This window comes from Channa argus, chromosome 15, assembly GCF_033026475.1.
Source record: "Channa argus isolate prfri chromosome 15, Channa argus male v1.0, whole genome shotgun sequence".
Taxonomy (NCBI): domain Eukaryota; kingdom Metazoa; phylum Chordata; class Actinopteri; order Anabantiformes; family Channidae; genus Channa; species Channa argus.
Window position 1 is genome coordinate 18,110,321 of NC_090211.1, and position 20,599 is coordinate 18,130,919.

General features: G+C 41.2%; 1 protein-coding gene across 2 annotated transcripts in view; it reads right to left on the reverse strand.

Moving 5' to 3' along the window:
- Nucleotides 1-517: 517 nt before the first annotated feature.
- grin2aa (glutamate receptor, ionotropic, N-methyl D-aspartate 2A, a) overlaps nt 518-20,599 on the reverse strand; it is a 138,579-nt gene continuing 118,497 nt past the window's right edge. For both annotated transcript variants that reach the window (XM_067477885.1, XM_067477884.1), the window contains 2 exons: nt 18,572-18,810; nt 518-16,777 (listed from right to left, as the gene is read on the reverse strand). In XM_067477885.1, coding sequence (XP_067333986.1) covers nt 14,813-16,777; nt 18,572-18,810 — 2,204 coding nt within the window. In that variant the 3' untranslated portion in view covers nt 518-14,812. The remainder of the gene's footprint in view (nt 16,778-18,571; nt 18,811-20,599) is intronic.

Here is a 20,599-nt window from a genome sequence, read left to right on the forward strand (position 1 = left end):
CTGCTGCTGGTGGTGGTGTATTGGTGTGGGGGATATTTTTTGGCCCACTTTTCGACCGCTTAATATCCACGGAGAATTGTTTATCAACCACAGCCTACCTGACCATGTTTATCCCTTTATGACCACAGAGTATCCGTCTTCTGATGGCTACTTACAGCAGGGTACCACCTTCACAGACACCAGACCTCGATTCCCCGTTTCCGGGATGCGCAGCCGACAAATCTGCAGTAAATGCATGATGCTATCATGTCAATATGGAGTTACAGGCTAATTAAAGTGTAGTGTAACAACTGATAAGGTCTGTAACTGTGTTTGAGGTGACAGTGAAAAGGTTAAAGTCCGTCTGTCCGGCTTTAAAACTCCTAGTGATATTGCGCCCAGAGGGTAGTAATCGCACAACCAGAACTGATCAATACAATGACATCAAGTCGACAAAGTGTATTAGACAACACCTAATGGCGTTTATCTTTTACACATGGAGCCAGACAGGGGAACAAACGATTTCAATCAAGAAGGCCTCTTTTCAAACTTTAATAACAATGTACTAATATTCCAATAGCCACAGAAATTATTTTGCTAAGAAATAATGTCTTTAAATGAGATAGATGTAAACATTGCTTTAATAAGCTGTAGCAAGAAAAATAACCACATTGTTTATGGAGCCTGTGAACAAGCGAATGTCAATTACAATAAGTATTCAAAAATTACAGGCATCTATAATACATGAATTTGTAACAATCGTTGCTCTGAATAGGCGTTTCCTGCCACGGCTCGTCAACTGTTTAGACAGTCTGTCCAGGAGCCTCCGTCGGCCTGGTCTTTGCAGAGCACCCACACTACACGCGTGGCGGCTTCCGTTTGGGTTGTGTGCGGTGAAGTGCCACTTGCCGGCACAAACGAAGGCCACAGGAGCCAATGCGGCAGTTGGTCAACGTCGGCTTTGTGTCACGACCTTCAGTGGTCCTGACCATTTGTTGAAAGTACGCCGTCCCGTGGGGAAGGAGGCAGGGGGCTGTCGAAAAATGCCCCCTTTTGGCAACAAAATGGCAGCTGGTGCAACAGTCAAACAAAAACACCGGGTGACAACGGTTTGATTAGACACAAAGACGTCAGGGGAACATGATGGCACTAAATCAATAATGGTTTGCCTTAAAAATCAGGAGGACAGTTTCCAGTTAGGGTTAAAGGAAAAGTTTTGACAGCTTTCTGGATGCTTTACATTTTTGTCACGCCTTCGCCTAAATTGTAGGAAACTCCTAAACTGGTGACATAAACTCCACTAAACCAGCCTGCTGCAGGGAGCGCTTGATCTACAACATAAATGTGGGGAACATGTGTTGTTTATTTATGTGTGAGACAGAATGAATGGCCTCATTACACACACAAGGCAATTCAGAGCAAAAAGCGTTAGTCAATGCCTCACAAACGAGACCTGTTGCATTTGAGAGATAAAATTTAATTGAGAGAGGGAGGGTTACCGAATACAAACACACACACACACACACACACACGCACGCACACACACACGCACCATTCTCATAAAGACACAAATCACAAGGTAAGCGTTTGTTTCTTTCTCGATCAAAATTTCCCCTGTGGTGAATTAGATTCTCAGCATTATTTGAAACTACAAAACCTAGCCAACACTACACACACACACACACACACACACACACACACACAATGTTCTGTGCAATGGGGACCAAAGACCCAATTAACTTTATTACTGACATTATAGCTAGAGACAGTGGGAAGACAGATTGCATAACGCTTGCAGGTGTGTCTGCACACACACACACACACACACGCACACACACACACACACACACACACACACACACACACACACACACATACATACACTCTTAACTCAGTTATAATGGAGTTAGACAGAGGTACAACATCATTTTACATATTGTGATCCACCGACTGCACACTCACACTCACACACACACACACACACACACACACTGGGCACATAAAAGAACACAGCGATTAGTTCATTAATATTAACTGAAAGTACTAAGTTCACATTGCCAAAACACATGAACACATTTCCTGCAGCCAAACACACACACGCACACACACATGCACACACACACAGCTAAAGGCGATACGTCTGTGTTTCCTATGTGTGTGTTCTAACATGAGATATTAACAGTGAATTGACCTTTGGTTCATAATCCAACTCATTTGTTCAACAAACACTCAAACATACCCACTTACCTCATTTCCTGATCTGCAGGTGTGGATCCTGTTTGGAGCAGCATTTGACTTGTAACACTATTAATGATTTATTTGATATGAATTATTAAATCGATGTATACATATCAAAAAAGTTTGGCATTTCTGATCAGCAGCATGGATACATTTAAAGTTATACACTAACCTAAAACAGTGCGTGGTGATGTTTAAGCCTCAAAAAGAGTAGAGTATTCAAAATGAAAGTCTCAAGTAAAATGCTGGATTTTGTAGTTTCTGGTTTGACCCAATGCTTAGTGATAAAGGTATTGATGAGTAGTGAGTGGGTATAAGGCCTTTTGTAACTATCTTGGGACATGATCACAATGATTGTGATGGGTCAAAACCCTGACCTGAATGCTGGACATAATGTATTAAGATCCAGAAAGTATTCCCACTAACTTTTTCCACAACTGGTTATGTTACAGTATTATTTCAAAATGGATTAAATTAATTATCTTCCTCGAAGTCCTACAAACACAACCCCATAATTACAATGTGAAATACGTGTGTTTGAAGTCTTCTTTCTTAAAAATAAAGAAAAGAAAAACAAATCACATGTATAAGTATTCATGGCCTTTGCTTAATACTTTGTTGAAGCACCTTTAGCACCAATTACAGCCGCGATTCTTTTTGAGTATGATGCTACAAGCTTGGCACCTATTTTTGGGCAGTTTCTCCCATTTTTCTTTGTGATACTTCTCAAGCTCCATCAGGTTGGATGGGGAGCGTCGGTGCACAGCCATTTTCAGATCCTGCAGAGATGTTCAATCGGGTTTCAAGTCTGGGCTCTGGCTGTTCCACTCAAGGACATTCACAGAGTTGTCCCGTAGCCACTCCTTCGTTATCTTGGCTGTGTGCTGTTTAAAGACGAAGCGTTGCCCCAGTCTGAGGTCCAGAGCACTCTGGAACAGGTTTTCAAAGAGGTCTCTGTACATTGCTGCATGCCAAGTGTCATTTATTCAGACATGACACTTGTCATTCAGGCCAAAGAGTTCAATCTTTGTTTCATCAGACCAGAGAATTTTGTTTCTCATGGTCTGAGAGTCCTTCAGGTGGGTTGTCATGTGCCTGTTACTGAGAAGTGGTTTCCGTCTGGCCACTCTACCACACAGGTCTGATTGGTGGAGTCCTGCAGAGATGGTTGTTCTCCTGGAAGGTTCTTCTGTCTCCACAGAGAAACGCTGTAGCTCTGTGACCATCGGGATCTTGGCCATCTCCCTGACTACAGCCCTTCTTTTACATTGTCATTATGGGGTGTTGTAGAAAGGGGATTGTAGAATTTTGAAGGAAAATAATGAATTGAATCCACATTGGATCCATGTGGAAAAAGTTAAGCACTGGGATACTTTCTGGAAGCACTCCTTCCCTTTTCTCTCTGTACTTTCCTTTCCTTCTGCTTTCTGTCTTCCATCCTCCATTAGCAGATATCAACAAGCTGCCATCAATCCTCAGCGAGTGGCATCACAAATCCATTAACCTAAACAATGCAAAGCATTTTATCCCTGCATCCCTTTCATCCGTCTTTCTCTTTGTACTCACTTCCCATCTGTCTTTCATGTCTCGTCATCATCACTCTTCACTGAGTCATACACCAGATTCCATTTTTGCTCTTATACCAAAACAATGGACAGACGAGGTTTGCAACAGGAGGGCACACACACACACACACACACACACACACACACACACAGTGCCAGCAAAGTATGTCAAAGTCAAATATCATTAAATATGACAGAATCCCAAAATGCTATGTGTTTGGGATACTAATGTGGCAATAAAATGTTGCAGAGGAGTGGCTCTGAGCCAGGGTCAATATTAACAGGGAGTAGAGGTGAAGACCTCTACAGGCTCATTAAATGTCTGTGAAAATAAAATGAACAGCCATGAAACACCTCTGACACCTCAGTGGAAGCGCAGTTTAAATCCTCTTTTCAATTCAATTTTTACAGTTTGTGTGGATGTAGGCAGCCGTAGCAAGTGTGTGTAGCTTTAAGCCGTAGGAAATATTGGCACAGAGCAAAAATAATGTTCACATATTTAACTGGCGTTGGCGAAAACCCACACTGTCCCCTTCTATACAGTTTTGGGATTCCTGCAGGGAAAAAAGTGTGCAGCATGTGGGCTATTATATAAATAATAGTGCGTACAATTTCCCCTCCCCAGCTGTGCAGTGCCGGTCCAAGCCCGGTAGGAATTGGGGAGGGTTGCGTCAGGAAGGGCATCCGGCATAAAAACTCTGCCAAATCAACATGCGGACAATGATCCGCTGTGGCGCCACTGAACTCACGGGATAAGCCGAAAGGACACAAAAAATAAAATGCAGTGTTAACAAATTCCTTTTTTCAAAATATGAAAAAATATCCCAGAAGTTCAGATTAGATTAGCAGAGGTAAATTCCTTCTGAAGGGCGTTTTCACCGCGCTGCACACAGCAACTAAAGACTCCTTTAGGAACAGCAGGTGCCAATAGTCCATGTACTACAACAGTAGTTGCTCCAATCAGCCACAACATTAATACCGGTGGTCTTAGTAGAGTCATGGGAGGCAAGGGTCAGCATGGCCATTCTGATCCGTCTGCAGCTACACAGCAAAATGTGTGACTGTCCAGAGGAGGTACGAGGTTGTGGGACACTAACTTAATACTCAAGCAAAAGTCCAAGTTTTGGGCAAAAAACACATCTTCACTTCAAATACCGATTATCTGGAACAATTGTCTTTCAATTAATAGTTATTTATTAATAATTAGTTCATAATGTTCAAATAATTTTAAAAAGGACAATATTTTTAAATTCAAACCACCAGGTGGTATTAATGTTGTGGCTGATCAGTGAAGGCTCATTTGGGATTCATTTGTTCCGTTTTCTCATTAAAATTAGAGACAATAGTCACCGCCAGCTGAGGGAACAGGACCTCAATTTCTCTACAGTACCTGATATAATTTTGCCTTTATTTCCTTCCTGGTTCAAGGCTTTGGGAATTCATGTCAGTGAGAAATTGATATCCTCATCTTGAGCGACTTCATTAAAGCACCAGAACAGCTCTCTCTCACACACACACACACACACAAAACACTTCAGTCACTCAGGTGGGCCATGGCTAAAATTATAAATATATAGCACTACTACAGAACATACTTATCAAAGATAAATAATTGATATTCTGTGATTGGTTAGAATGGCAAGCTGCAGCCAAAAACCTTTACAAGCTAATATCTCTGCACTCTCCATATTACCTCTCCACAGTAAGAGAAGCTATAAAGCATATTTTATACCAACAATACCAATATAAAAAAAAATGTTACACACTATCGCATTAAGTATGTTATAAGTTCTGCCATATGGATTGTTGAATTTAGGTATTTATGTATTTAAGTGTTTTCTGACTTTTTAACTGTGTTAAAAATGATCAAAATACTAATTTACATTTATTTTTGAATAAATTCCTCGGTAGATTTTACCTTGAGCGTTAGAAGATTTCTGAGGGGATTTGTAAAAAATGTAGTACGGAAAGAATTTTGCCTAACATTTATTGTTGTAAAATTAAAAGAACACAGTTCCTCACATCTATCTTTACATTTTAATTAATTGTCAACATGTGCATTAAAAGATTTGTTGCTGTAGTGCCTGTTCTCATGCAAGTGAAAGAGGTGGGACCAAATCCACAGTCTCCACACGTTCAAAAAGAAATTAAGTCAAAATGAGACAATGCCACATTTTATATGTGTGCAAAATCCACATCACTGTTTCACTTTATGCAGTTTTTTGGCGAAGCACACAGTCAACAGAGTGCATTTTGTGCTAATCATTGACTCTCTGGATGTACATATGGGCCAAGCCCCCAGGAACAGCGGTGGGCTGTGAGTTGTTTTAAGAACTGCATCATAAATCACAGTACGCACTCTGACCCAAAAAGGAAATTATTTTTACCATAGAGAATCATGGCAAAAGCAGTGAATAAAATGTTCTGAATAAATGAATAAGTGCAAGAATGAGAGTATTATTTGCTATATGTAGAAGAGGTGTAGGATTATTCTAATTATAGTAGCCCCAGGCACATGTGCAAAGAGCCAAGCAGCATGTAGAACTTCTGGTTAATATTTATTCACATAATCCAGAAAAACGAACATTCATAGAATGGACTGGTTGCGCACCCTGTGTGTCATCCTAACCCAGTGCTTAACTTTTTCCACATTTTGCTATGTTACAGTCTTATTCCATATACAAACAATACCCCATAATGACAAGACGTTCATTTGAAATCTTTGAAAAATGTATTATGGCATTTGCCAAGACACGTGAAATTGAGCTCTGGTACATCCTGTGTCCACTGATCATCCATGAGATGTTTCTGATTGGAGGTCACCTGTGGGAAATTCAGTTGATTTGCCATGATTTGGAAAAGCATACACACGTCTAAATGATGTCCCACTGTTAACGGTGCGTGTCAGAGCACAAACCAAGCCCTGAAGTCCAAGGGATCGTCTGTAGACCTCCAAGACAGGCACATGTCTGGGGAAGGGTGCAGAAGCATTTCTGCAGCATTGAAGGTCCCATTGAGCCCAATGACCTCCATCAGCCATAAATTGAAGAAGTTTGGAGCCACCAGCTTAATAAGTTTGCAAGGATTTCAAACAAACTTCGTCCACATTGTCATTATGAGGTATTGTTTGTAGAACTGTGAGGGAAATAATGAATTTAATCCATTTTTAAATAAGGCTGTAACACAACAAACCATTCTCATTCCCGAGGCTTCAAAATGCGTTGCTTTGTCCACATCCTTCTTACATGCTGATTACCCATTTTAGCTTTTAGCGGGGTTCAAAGGAAACTTTGCTGCGTCAATATTTGAAGCTTAAAGCAATCACATAGAATCTAAAGTGAAGTCACGCTGGGAGGTGTACAGAGTGGTGGATGGTACAACAAAAGATAGAAGTTTCCATAGGAGAACAGGGTTCGACTCTAGTGCGAGATGTTGTGCACTTTAATGGTGATCGTAGCAAAACATGGTCGCTATAGTAAGGACGTAAGTACGCCGTCGTCACTGTTCGTAGCGTTTTGTTTTTATGTAATTCATCTTCTAACTTAATCTTACGCTGAAGTGTTTGTGCCTAACGCTAACCGTTGTTATTTCTTTGTGAAACATTACACTGAAATTGCTTTCTCTAAACCTAATGCGGTTTTTTGAAAGTGGTTCCCGTAGCATCAAACACTTAACGCTCGTGGGGCGGCATTCGCTCTTCAAAGGCTGTTAAGACCTGGGCCTTTTGTGTGAGCACACCATTGATAGGCAGATAAGACGGAGTGAGCTACTGACATAAATTGAAACAAGTGGCAAGAAAGGAGTAAACGGAATAGAAGAGAAAATATATAAGAATAATAATAGTTAAATTATGATGGGAAGAAGAAACAAAATATTAGTAACGTTAATAATAAGAAACATTAAATTACTCTGATTCCCTTCTCGTTCTAATAATCAGACAGATTTCTTCTTTTCTTTAAATTAGTTGGGAATAGTTGGGAGTTTAATTTGGCAGGTTGTGTGTGAGTGTGTGTGTGTGTGTGTGTGTGTGTGTGTTTGATCCAGGTAGGTTAAGAGATTCTCACTGGGGGGATATATGTGTAGGAGGGCAACCTTTGACTAAAATAAATCTATAGGCTTTTTAAAGACTTGCGGACTAAGACGCACACTAGATAGACACACACATGCACAGAAGCAGAGAGGGCCGTCGGGAGGGAAGGGGGGGTGGGGGGGGGGTCTGATTTTCTGAGGTTCAGAGGGGAGAATGGAAAATGACAAAATAAACGAGTGCACTTTTCTGTCTCTTCTTTCTTTCATCTGTCCCTCCGCTAAAGAAGAATGATCTGCCAGAGTCTCTTTGTCAAGCAGGCTGACACACACACACACACACACACTCACACACACCATGTTCACTCTGTCTCCTTCTCTCTCTCTCACACACACAGATTTCTTCAGTACCACTGTGTTTGACCACAGTGTTGTTGCCTCTGCGTGAATGACATACCCATTTCAATTATTGCCCCTCCTGCTTGCTTCTGGCTATCTCTCAGGCTGTCTCTCACACACACTCAGACGACCTTAATTGAAAAACTAAATCTAGCGAGTTGTCCACACTTGTCACAAGATGGCCGTGTAATTTAACTGGAACGGCAGTGAAAGCGATGATGAGTAAGCTGCAGTTGGCCCTCTTTGGTCTAAAATTCAGGGTCAAAAGAAATTGGAGGGAAGCCGTCTGAAATGTGCCTTTACTGGCTCTTCACCAATCGGATATTGTAATACAGCCTGTCACTCATTCTGAACCGTGTCTCAAAGGGTTGATATTGTCAGAATCATAGCGTGGTGTGTCTCTACGTTTAGCCAGGCATCTTTTCTGTTGAAATGGGAGAGACTTGATATAATTACTCATCTTCTCATAAGAAATCTTGCTCAAACCTTTCATTTAAATATAAAGTTGATAGATAAACACATCTCTTATAGGTGGTGACACACCGAGCCGAGAGGTTGGCTGTTGACCAATTTTAGGCCGCTGATCAGCACCTGTCACTCTAGTTTTTTTTTTTTTTTGACCACGTAAATGTGCACAAGAAGAAAAGCAAGCAGCAAACTTAAGAGGCTGCGGATGGAAGGCTCCCCTCATTTTTAATCTCCATCTCATCTATATGTTCCATTAATGAGCATATTTTCACAATGTTTTCACAATATTTTCACAATGGAAACTGCAGCAACCTGCTGGTATGGAGACCTATGTGTCGAAATGACAGTTCTTTGATGGGGACTAAGTGTCTCTGGGGTCTCTAGCGTATGAGTCATAGGAAATACAGTGTAGGTACATGTTTTAGAATTGGTCTAACTGGACAGGAAGTGAGCGAGGTACAATATACAAACACAGAAGACACATTTTGGTTTCAGACAACAACCCTGTCTCCTTGCAGCAAAAGCTGGTTTTGTTTCCTGCCATAATGTGCAATCCAGCACCATTTCGTGTGACTACAGCATTATTAAAGCATTTAATGGTTGTGTATAGGCAGGTGCAGGAGCTGGTTTGCGTCAGAGGAAGACCGAGGGCTGGTGTAATACAGGGAAAATCTAATACTTTACTCAAAAAGTGTTATCACTTTCAATCACAATCAATATTTCTCTGACCCTAACGTCAACCAGACACAGGACTCAGGACCAGAACTCTGGTCTTTAGCTTGACAGGCCTGTGCTTTGTTTCACCCACCACCCTCCACTACCACCTCCTGTCAGCTCCCCTTTCCCTTTATAAAAGTACTGTTGTTGCATTATTTAAAACGATAAAGCCACAGCGTTTGGATAATTGTGTTTCCAGTTCAGTTGTATAAGAATGTATTATTTAGTTGCCAGGGTTGCAGACAACATTAATTAAGCAATTAATTTGCAGTTTTTTCTTTTTTTAATATGAAACAGCAGAGGACATTAATTTAATAGGTGTCCCCTACTGATTTCACATGTGGACAAAATACTACAAAATACTTCTTTTACACAGTACTACTGAAAAATCCTGTCTACTGTAGAAGGAAATACTAAAGCATAAGGCCTGAGGAAAGGGGAAAAAAAAGAAATGTGACAGATGGCACATGTAGCTGTGGACCAAATGGCCTGTTGTTGATGCTCTGCTGGACACACAATCTTAAACATGCAAAAGTTTGCAAGGTCAGTGAATGGCCACAACACAAGGGTATCTCTGGCATCATGCATGTTACAAACCTACATAGGACCTGTCTTTCCCCCTATGGTGTAAGAAAGATGACAGAAGTACAGCTCGGCATTGCCAATAAGCAACCTACAACCAAAATTTGTCAGATTTGTCTAAAGTGGCATGATCCCATTAGTGAACACCGTCTTAGAGACACACCATGTCTTTGTCGCTACACATTTCTAAATAAAATACAGCGCATGTGCAGTAGAAACTTAAAAACCCTTTTTTAATCTGGCCACCTGTCTTGTGCAGAGACTCCAAGGGACAGCTTGAGGAGCTTAAATCCTGACCCCTCACAGCAACAGAAGCAATACAATAGAAACAATACCGTAGCTGCTATGACTTTTAAAAACTTTTCCTGTCCAACTTTATTCAAATGGTAAATGAAAAACAAGCCCAGAATCCTAATGTTACATAAACTGCATTCAGTTTTCAGATTTTCTATTTCAGATATTGTGAAAAGGAAATGTAACTAATGATCCATGCTACACTTCTCCCAATCGAGTTCATCCAATCTTTGTCTTATCAATATAATAAATTATAGACATTTACAAAAAATTGTATCGACACAATGGATATAAAAGACTTGCAATAGGCTCCCTGTACGTAGTAACTTGCAAAAGCACTTTATAATTTACATGTATACATAAGGTTTAATGACATTTAGGCAATGGGCCTTCTTCACACCTTCCAACCTTTTCCCCTGATTGTGCAGTGATTCTGCATATTGAAAAAAAATAGTTACAAAAACAATATATTCAACAAATGGGGTCAATGGCAAAGCTTCTTTTCTCATTTGCTGTAAAATGATGCTTGGGTTAGTTGTACACTGTATCCTTCAGTTTATATGGTGAAGTTTGACAGGACAACAGACCTTGTGAATGGTGAAGTTTTATTCTAGTCGCTCTAAAGAGAGAGATATAGAGATAGAAAGAGAGAGAGAGAGAGAGAGAGAGAGAAACAGTGCCACTGTACAGAAGAGCTCCTGTGAAATTCACACAAAAAATATTGTTTTTACTCTTTATCATTTATAATTCTCCAGGATGATGTATTCCAGAATGAATTTACAAGCGATGTATACAGGTGTCATTTCTAAATATATTCAAAATAGTTCCTTAAAGTCTTTGATGAAGTATCAGTTTAAAAAAAAAAAAAAAAAAAAAGCTCTATTCTCACAGCAAACCATAAAGACAGAGGTCTCGTATCTTTGGAGGGATAGCAGACTCAAAGTAGAAGGTTGCCTTTTTTTTTTCTTTCACCTTTAAAGTTGAAGTCCTGACTATACATGAAGGAGAGGGAAGAGAGAAGCAGAGCTGGTGATACAGTAATTCTCACCTGCCATTGGAGGAAGAGCAAGGATGTCCTGCCACACCAAGCGAAGCCCTGACCCACGTCCCCATTGGGCAACGCATGGCCTGATAATGACCCGTCAGTCAATGAGGAAGTTGCACTAGGATCAGGCCCTTGCCTTCTCCCCCAAAACAGCAGCAGCATCTTCATCATGTTAAACATGGATCTTTTTTTTTTCTCTCAAATATGTATATACTCACACCTTGTTACAACGTATTAGTGATCATAACATCATAACAGAAAAAAAAACAAACAAAAAGAAACATAAAACATTAAAATTGTTACATCTGGGGTTGCATGCCATCACCTCATTATTTATCATTAAATGTAATTAAAATACATTTTTGCCATTAAAAAGAGCAGGGTTGTCATCACAAGGTTGTGTCTGGGTGTTTGCGTGTGTGCACGTGTGTTCTAACATAAATTAGCATTAGTTTACATGACAGTTCCGTAATAAGAGAACGAATAAAACAAATCGGCATGAGTTCATAAAATGGCAGGGATTCATTTGATATTTGTACATGTGCATATTGTTCACTTGTCAGCTCACTCAAGCGGCAGGTGGAGATAAATATAATAATAATAATAATAATAATAATAATAATAATAATAATAATAATAATAATAATAATAATAATAATAATAATAAATATGCAGATAAGATGCAAAAAAGGACAAATGTTGCTGTTCAGTCAACATTGGGTAAGCTGATTGGGAAGCAAGGAGAGGTTCGCTGCAGTATTCCAAGAGTACAAAAGGACGATATGTCTGTGGTTGTTAAAGATGGAGCTTCAATTGAAACACAGTGGCTAATGCATTTGACTGCCTTTAAAAACCATGGAGAGAAAAGAGAGAGATTCCTGTCTGAATATTCCACATAGGGGTAGATTTTGGATGCTTAAGTATCATCCTCCATTCTGTTAAAGGTGCTCTGGTTGACAACAAGTGGAGCTGCATGCAGCACACCCCTCACTGAGCAAAAGGATCTGAACACCCTACCACCATCCCTCCTTCTTTTCTTCTTCTTCTCTCTCTACTCGGGTAGCTCGTGCAGAGAGCCGAACTGGAAGACCTTGGACTGGTAAACATTAAAAGGAGAAAAGTTTCGTTCTGAGTCGCGGCCACTATAAATTGTGTCTTTTAGATTTTTTTTTTATATATTTATTGATTTTTTTTGTTGTTGTTGTTTTTCCTTCATTTTTTTTTCTACAAAAAAACCCTGCACCGCATCATGTTCTGTTGCTACGGTTGAAGCTCCCCCCAAAAAACGCACAGAATCATCCTGAGGTATTTGATTACAATTTGGCTTTGTTAATCCAATCAATCAAGCAAATCAGTTGAAATGGTAAATCTTTTGGCCGTACAATTTGTACAGCATAATGCTACAAAACGAGTATTCTGTGGGCACATGTGTACAAGGAAGTGTGTGTAATTCTGTTCTCCTAAGTACTATCAAAAATAAAAGTCAAAAAAAAACAAATCAATACATATTTAGATCAAGAATCAAATGCTCTAGTTAAGACTTCAAGCTTACCCATATTCTGTCATTCACACACAACTTACTTTACACTAAAATGGATGCTTGATTGATGAGCACATAGCAGTGCAGCCCTCTGTGTTTTATCTCTTCCCGTTTCGTAAACCCGAACCCCATCCCAGATTTCCACCCAAGCGATTTAATCTCAAGTAGGACTTCCGTTTGATTGTGGATCCACAGTAGCTGATGATCCTAATAATTGTTAACGCAATCCGCAGTTAGACTGCAGTCGTTAGATACTGTATAGCACTATTACTTTTATACCAACAAATCAACCAAAGTTAAACTTCACAAAACCCCCAAAGTAAAATGAAGTAGTTCTACAATTTTCCTGCACTGGAGTGATGTGTCATGTTGATTAAGGAAGGGAAGAAGGATGGAATCATTAGTGGTTTTCATGGTTAATACCCTGTTTCTCAGTGGCACATCAAAAGACAACGAAACACAAAAGTGCAAACCCCTCCCCAACTCAGACAAGGTGGTGCTGGATACCTTAGTCCGTTCATCCCTTTTTCCCTTATCTCCTCTTACTCTCTTCCCTTCCACCGTTCTTATGACTTTTTGCCGCAAAAGCTGCAGCACGACACTGATTTACTAAGCACAAAAGTCTAGGATCAAAGTTTTGATTGTACAAGAATCCAACCACCGTTTCTAGAGACACAGTCCCTTTGTAAAAGTGTAAAACATGTGTCTGAATGTGTATGAGTGTATTTTATCTTCTTTGACACAGAAAGAAAAATCAACACATGCAAACAAATCTACTTCTTTTCGTGGTATTTTTCAGAAAGCTATGTCTTTTTCGAAAGCAAATGTGGGAGAAAGGTTTTAAAACTAATGGCTATTGTGCTACCAAATAAGCAAACACTAAAATTCTACATAGCGGGATCCAAATGGCAGAATCCCTAATAAATCTTACAGTTTTATAGAATAAAAAAAAAGCACTAATTTGCTAATTTATTTTTCCATGTGCAGTGCCACAAATTAAATGCCCATCACTTGCCTCGGGTTTCCATGCTTGTCTGCCCCTTTTATTATCTCACTTTGTCAGTCTGTCTTTTTTATCGGTCAGTCTGTAAACATTATTCATTAGTAGCACCTACATTATTCTCAGCTTCTCATGACTACTGTTTCTCTGCAAGGGCTTAACAAATAAAACCAAAGTACCCCGATACCTATCTTCCCAAGACTTTTATGTGAACTCCGCTCTGTGTCATTTAACCGCTCATTTCATTTCCCCCCTGTCTCCTTTCGCACTGCCAGGTGTCTCAGTGGCCATATTTGTCAGAGTAAACAGGGAGCAGACTGTTGGACTAGCTCACTGCGATGGCCGTACCCTCCTGGGACGTCTCCATGTCTGACCGCGACATCGAGCGTGCCCATCTGGTCTCCCTGTCAAGCCGCTTCTCCTCAACTAGCAAGCTTGAAAGCTTGACAGTGGAGGTGGAGAGGAAAAAAAATGGAGGAGCAAAAGTTGAAAGAGAGGTTATCTCTCTCCCTCCCTACAACTCCACACTCATATAATTCATCCCATTCGCTTCACCGCGTTCTAGAGCAACTCGATCACAAATCAACTGCCACTTTTCGACCAATTTTCATAGGAGTCCTTCACCATTGTAACTTGGGCTATTTCTGTCCCACTTATAACACTATGCTAATTCCTAAGCCTTTTGGTAATGGTATCCTCTTTACTTCCAGGCACCTTAACACAAAGTGCCTGCCATGGAGATAACTCACATGGCAGAGAATGGACAGAAATTATGTTATCATCTGCAGAGAGAGTCCTAGTAGTACCATCATACCAAGCAGTATTGGATTACAATGCTGAAGAGAAGAAGAAAAATGTAGCGTGGCTATGGCATCCGTTAGTGGATAACATAGTTGATAAATTATAATACAAACCCAGAGAGGAGTAAGGAGGAGAGAACACATTATTTCTTATAGCAACTAAACATCAGACTCCAGACTGGGGATTTTTTTATACACCCGTCTATTGCTAAACTGGGCTGAGTTAAGGACGCCACGCGGGGCAGGGTATGCACTAGTCTTATTGGCTGAGTAAGGCATTACATGCTCTTTATTGTACATGTCATTAACTATTCGCCCGTCCCGTGAGCAGTATGAAGTTGTGGATTTGACCGAAGAGCGAAGATTGTTCGCATCATTGCGCGTTTTGATTGGGGCCGCTCCAAGGGCCGCCGCAGGCGAGGACACCGCCAGCTGTTTGTAAATATCAGAGGAGCTACGGCCATGGACCAGTCTGCTGCTGGTGTCGTCCCTCAGCGAGTGGCTGAGGAAAGGGTTTTCCGAGCCATGGGACGGGTACAGAGACTTGCTCCTCTTGTTCTCCTCTAGATTGTGGTTAAACAACATAGACTTGGAGCCGGTTCCAAATAGTCTGCCGGAGTAGGGACGCATGCCGAAGAGGTTGGCATAGTGCGAGTCAGACGCGGAGTCCAGGAAGCGGTCCTTCTCCTTTAGGCTGACGCTGCGTGCCGGTCGGCCCAGGTCCACATCCTTGGGCTTTTCAAGCATGATGTTGTCAAAGGAGTGCTGTCGACTCAGCCGCAAGCGGTTTCTCTTTTGAACATGTGGGCCATCCGTCTGCGGCCAGTACAGACCAAACATTTCGTCTGGTTGCTGCTGCTGTTGGTGGTGCATGGTAGGACTGACCAAGGTGTCTGTGAGGAGCTGGTCCTCACTAATGTCATACAGGTTAGCTGTATGGAGGCACGCCTCACACCGATTATAGGGTGAACGAGTGGCCGAAGCTGAGGCAGTGCCCGAAGATGTGTATGGCCCTCCTGGTGGGTAGCTAGCAGTCACTTTGGACAAGCAGGAACGGCAATGTGTCTGTTTGTAGCGGTCGATAGATTCATGTGGGGAAAGAGAAAGGTTTTTCTCTTTCAGGCTATAATGTTTAGAGTAAGTTGGGTCTGGTAGAAGATCTGAGTCCGTGCGATGTAGAGGCGAGGAGTTCAGATGAATGATTGGCTGCTCACATTTCATGTAATTCTCACTGTGGTCGGAGTAGATCTCTGGGTAATCCATATCATCTGCAGCAAGGCCTCGACTCTCACGATAGTGAATAGGATCTGAGTGTAGACTCAGCTCTCGGTCTGAGTCGATAGTGTAGATTTTCTCTCCTCCTCCTCCTCTCCCGGTTTGGTTGGTTCCTCCGCTGACCTGCTTAGTCTTTAAGTAGGACAGCTCCACCTCACTGCAGTCCCTAGGGTATTTTGACGTTATGGATCTTTTTTTTAAGTTGTCCTTGGGCTTCAGGTGCTTGTTGTTTTCTGGGTCCTTGTACGAGGCTGCCCTGCTGGAACAGTCAGAGATGTCAGAGTGGGCTGTGTCCTCAGGGAGGTAACGTTGTGTCTTCATCGACATTCGTGGATCTGGCATCAGCATGTCAGGCATCGGAGGGGGCCCAGGTGGCACAGAACGGAGCGTGTCCACTGATTTCTTCCACAGGGTCCGGGGTGGCTTGGCGTTGGTCTGGACGGCATCAGCACTTACTGCCACTTCTACAGTGTTTGGATTGGCATCATTCAGGGTCAGAGGATGCTGGCCTCCTTGGAAGATGTAGTTGTTAAGATGGTCTTTGTGGCGATTAGCAAGATAAGACTGCAAGTCACCAGTGTCCCCATAGATCATATCTTTGGGAGCATAGCTCCGGTTGTCAGCATATATAAAGTTGCCCTTCTCTGCCATCATGTCCATGATCATGGGGCCAGCGGAGTGCATGAACTCACGTTTGGGTGAGTTCATGTTGGATCCGCCCAGGTTAGACATGTTGGTCATCTGCTTGGCTGACTTGATGAGCCTAAGCATTTTGTCCTGAGGGCTAAAGTCCAGATCTGTCTTTTTCTTCATGTCAATGTGCACTCCATGGATGCAACTCCAGATTCCCTGCATGGAGAAATGTGGATACACAAATGGAATAAAGAGGAGAAAGAGGGAAGACAAATAAAGAAAGAAGGGTAAAAGGAGGAAATTAGAGGAAGAGACAAAATGAAAAGTGGTAGAATGGAACATGAAGACCGATTGACAGAGAAATGGAAAAAGACAAACAGAATATGGATTATTTAACATGTTTATGCTTTGTATGTTTAACAAAAATGCATTCAATTGGCGGCTGCACAGAAAATTACAGGGCACTAAATCAACACAATGTTTTATCACCATTATTACAACCTTGCAACATTACTGAATTAAGCGATCGCTCATTTACTCAGAAGCATATCCGTTCAGTTTCTAAAGAAACTGAAAATCGTTTCATTAATTTCCTCTTGTATAATTATATATGATTTATTTAGGAGGATGACATGTTGAAACATCATCATTTAGTAAGCACTTAAGTAAAAAGGATTCAGAATTGATCAAACACTCAACGCACCAAAACAACAAGACACAAATGCGGCTCATAAAATACTCCATCCAACGCAGTTTGTAGCCACACTGCCAACACAAACGTCTGTCCATTATAACCCAAAGAACAACCAGCGTGCCAGAACAGTGAGGGCTGCAGCATTTATTTTGAAATCTTGATGAAAACCTGTTGACAATATATTTGACAAGACGGTTCTTCAGATTCACAAAATCTCAGAATGATTATTATTCTTGTGGGGTGCACTAAACAGCTCCTCTCAGCAGTTTCAGAGTAAACTTCATTACAAAAGTGCACTTTAAATACAGCTTTTTTTTTTCTTTTTTTTTTTAAGATCAGGATTCGGTTTTAATACCTGCATTTTGTGTAGCTTGTCTTGACTTTTCGACTGCGCCAATACAACTTGTTTTTCAATGAAAGTGATTCATGTGCCAAAGTTTCCTTTTTCACTTTAGGCTCTGTTTTCAAATGGCGAATTTTGTTATCGGTGCCAAACTTTTCTGCTCCACAGACAAATGGACTAAATATAATGTAGTGCTATAATCCTATGTATGTATGTGTGTTAACAACTCAAAGATAGTGCAGAGACACTGCAGTGGTTTTAGGGATGCACGTCCATGTCTTCTGTTCTCACACATAACAAGGTAGAATGCTGACCTTTCAGCAGAAGTGGAGAGGATAGATTGATTTAACGTGGGTTGCCGTGATTTCACCCAAAAAACTTGCTGCAATTAGGATCTATTTTTGTTGCTATTCATGGCTGCCTCGTGATCTCCCCTCCTGCCTTCATCCCCCTCCCTCCCTCCCTCCCTCCCTCCCTCTCATCCTCCTGTGTGCAGCCCTCTCTGCTTTCCTCTTGTTTAACTGAGTTTCTTACTTTAGCTGTACCTCTGTGTGTGTGTGTGTGTGTGTGTGTGTGTGTTTTCTTCCTCTGCTGCCTTATATTACTAAGAGAACAGTTGACATGACTGTCTGTACCCAATAAGGCAGCATTAGCCTCCCATGTAGCTGCATCGCTTCGCTGCACTTTACCGCCTTGAAGACGACCACTGCTAATCCAGTCAGACCACCTGAAGCCCGGATATTTACACTGCCGCATAGTTGGAGGACACTATTAAGGACCTTTTATTTGAGTTGACTATTGGGACAAATTTAAGGCTGTTGTTCCAACGTGTGTCTTGTTTTGATAAAAAATGTAATTTGATAAAAAATGTGATTCTATGTAAGGCTGTAGCAGCTTGTTCTCCCAAACCGCAAAGCGGGCTAAAGAATACTTGTAAGAACATGCTTGCAGGTGCACACAAATCAGGCCTTACCCGACTGATGGAAAAAAGAAGACCGGGCCTGCCAGAGCAGACTCCGGTGAAACAGTATCGGAGCCTCCAATAGAAGAGATGCTCAGAAACAAAGGTGATGAGGGAGAGTCCCATGGCTGTGGCCAGCATGTAGAAGACCCCCGCCATGTTGTCCACATCCAACTGACTGGACATCACCTCGTTCTTTTCATTGTGACAAATTCCCGTCAGCCACTGAGCCTCCAGTTCCTCCATTTCACCTGAAAAACACAACGAGAGAGAAGCTCAAATCAGCTCTTCACCAATGAATTTGGGGAAATACACAGTAATTTACAACTAGAGGTACTGTGGAATTGACTAAGTATGCACATGGAGGGTCCTTACAAATGACTGAAATGTGATTTACTTGCAATTCACAGCTTTATTTGTACATGTGTATAGGTTGATGGTAAATGCTACTTTGTGATGATGATAAATGATTAGTATTACTTTAAAAGCAAATATAAACACAGCTTTACAATATACAGTATAATGTCGCCTTTTTGGCAAACGTAGTTAAGAAGTGTCACCTCATAAGATAAATGTTGATACTGTTCTTTAATTAATTGGTTTTGCAGGGGCTGTTGTTTCAAATGAATTTATTTGGGCTTCGCAGTCACCAGGCTTCCACTCCCCTCTGTGTTGCCTGATAGGCCAAGGAGATTGTTTCTTTAGGTGTAATGAAAGAACAGCATAAAGCAACAAAGACCTTATCTTTGCTCATCCCTCACTCTGTGCTCCTTCCCCTTGGTTTTCCCTCCCTCCCTGGCCTCCTCTGTGACATTTGGCATCCAGCTAATCCCATTTATGTCATTCAGGGCTAGATAACTAAGGCTGCTAGCGGGGAAGACAAATACCGTGGTGGTATTCATTTAGATGTCTTAGAGGTGCAGACTTACTAAAATATCATCAACCCCGTCTTCCTTGAGATTTGCAAACACACTAACAGATGTAGTCACTGTACCCCTTTTAGTTATTAAACTTTATCTTTTAATATGATATGCCTGAAATTGGATGCAGCTGTAGGGAGCCACTACTCCCTGCTCTGTTGCTCAGACTCCAGTGAGTGTGAAGTATTGCTGAAATTCAAATTTAGTTCTCAGTCAGACGGTTCAAGCGACAGTCTGGTGACCAGTCAGTAGGAACTCAGTCTCTTCAAGCGTCATCCACCTTTTTAGGGCTTTTAAAAATGTTTTAGTCGGAAGCATGTACGGCTGATAGGGATGGGAAAATGTAATGTAACAACTGTCATATATTACAAAACAAAAACTTGTTCAGTCTTTTTATAGATATATATATATCGAGCATTCTCGTTACATCACAGATTCCCTAATTAAACGGTGCTTTTCGGTGTCCCAACAATAGGGGGCAGTAGTGAGCGAGCAGCTGGGAGTGCCAGACTCCCTTAGAACAAAGAGAAAAAGATGCCACATTTGACAACACACCTGCACAGACTATCTAAAGACAGACTTTATATTGGAGGTAAGCTAACTATTAAATCAATCAATAAACTTTGTATTTTTATGTTGCAGGTTCCACTTTTTGTACTTAACCTTTACTTTTTTTTTGTTTGTTTGTTTTGGGGGATTTAAAAAAATATGTATTTGTACTTTGCTCCTCACATGGTTGTTTGTTAAACCACAAACTAGTGCGAGTAACAAAACCTTTTGAAATTCTGTTTCGACTATATTACATTATTTAAAAACCGTTTGCAAAATCCATCCCAGTTAAGAGCGATTACCTAATGTACGTTTATTGCCTGTAAGTTCAAATGAATGAATTTGGTCTGTTGCTGTTGCACCAAAATATTACATTTGATAAGGATAGAGTTGCTTGAAGCTAAGATGTACAAATTTGGTAGCTTTGCATTCTCCACCCACATCTAATCAAGTAGCATCTGCCGGGACACCGAGTCAACTGCACCTCTTTTGACTCCCCACCTCTTTCTACCTGACACACTTTCGTTGCCTTTTTCTCATCCTGTGCTCCCTACTTCGTCTTCACTTTGCC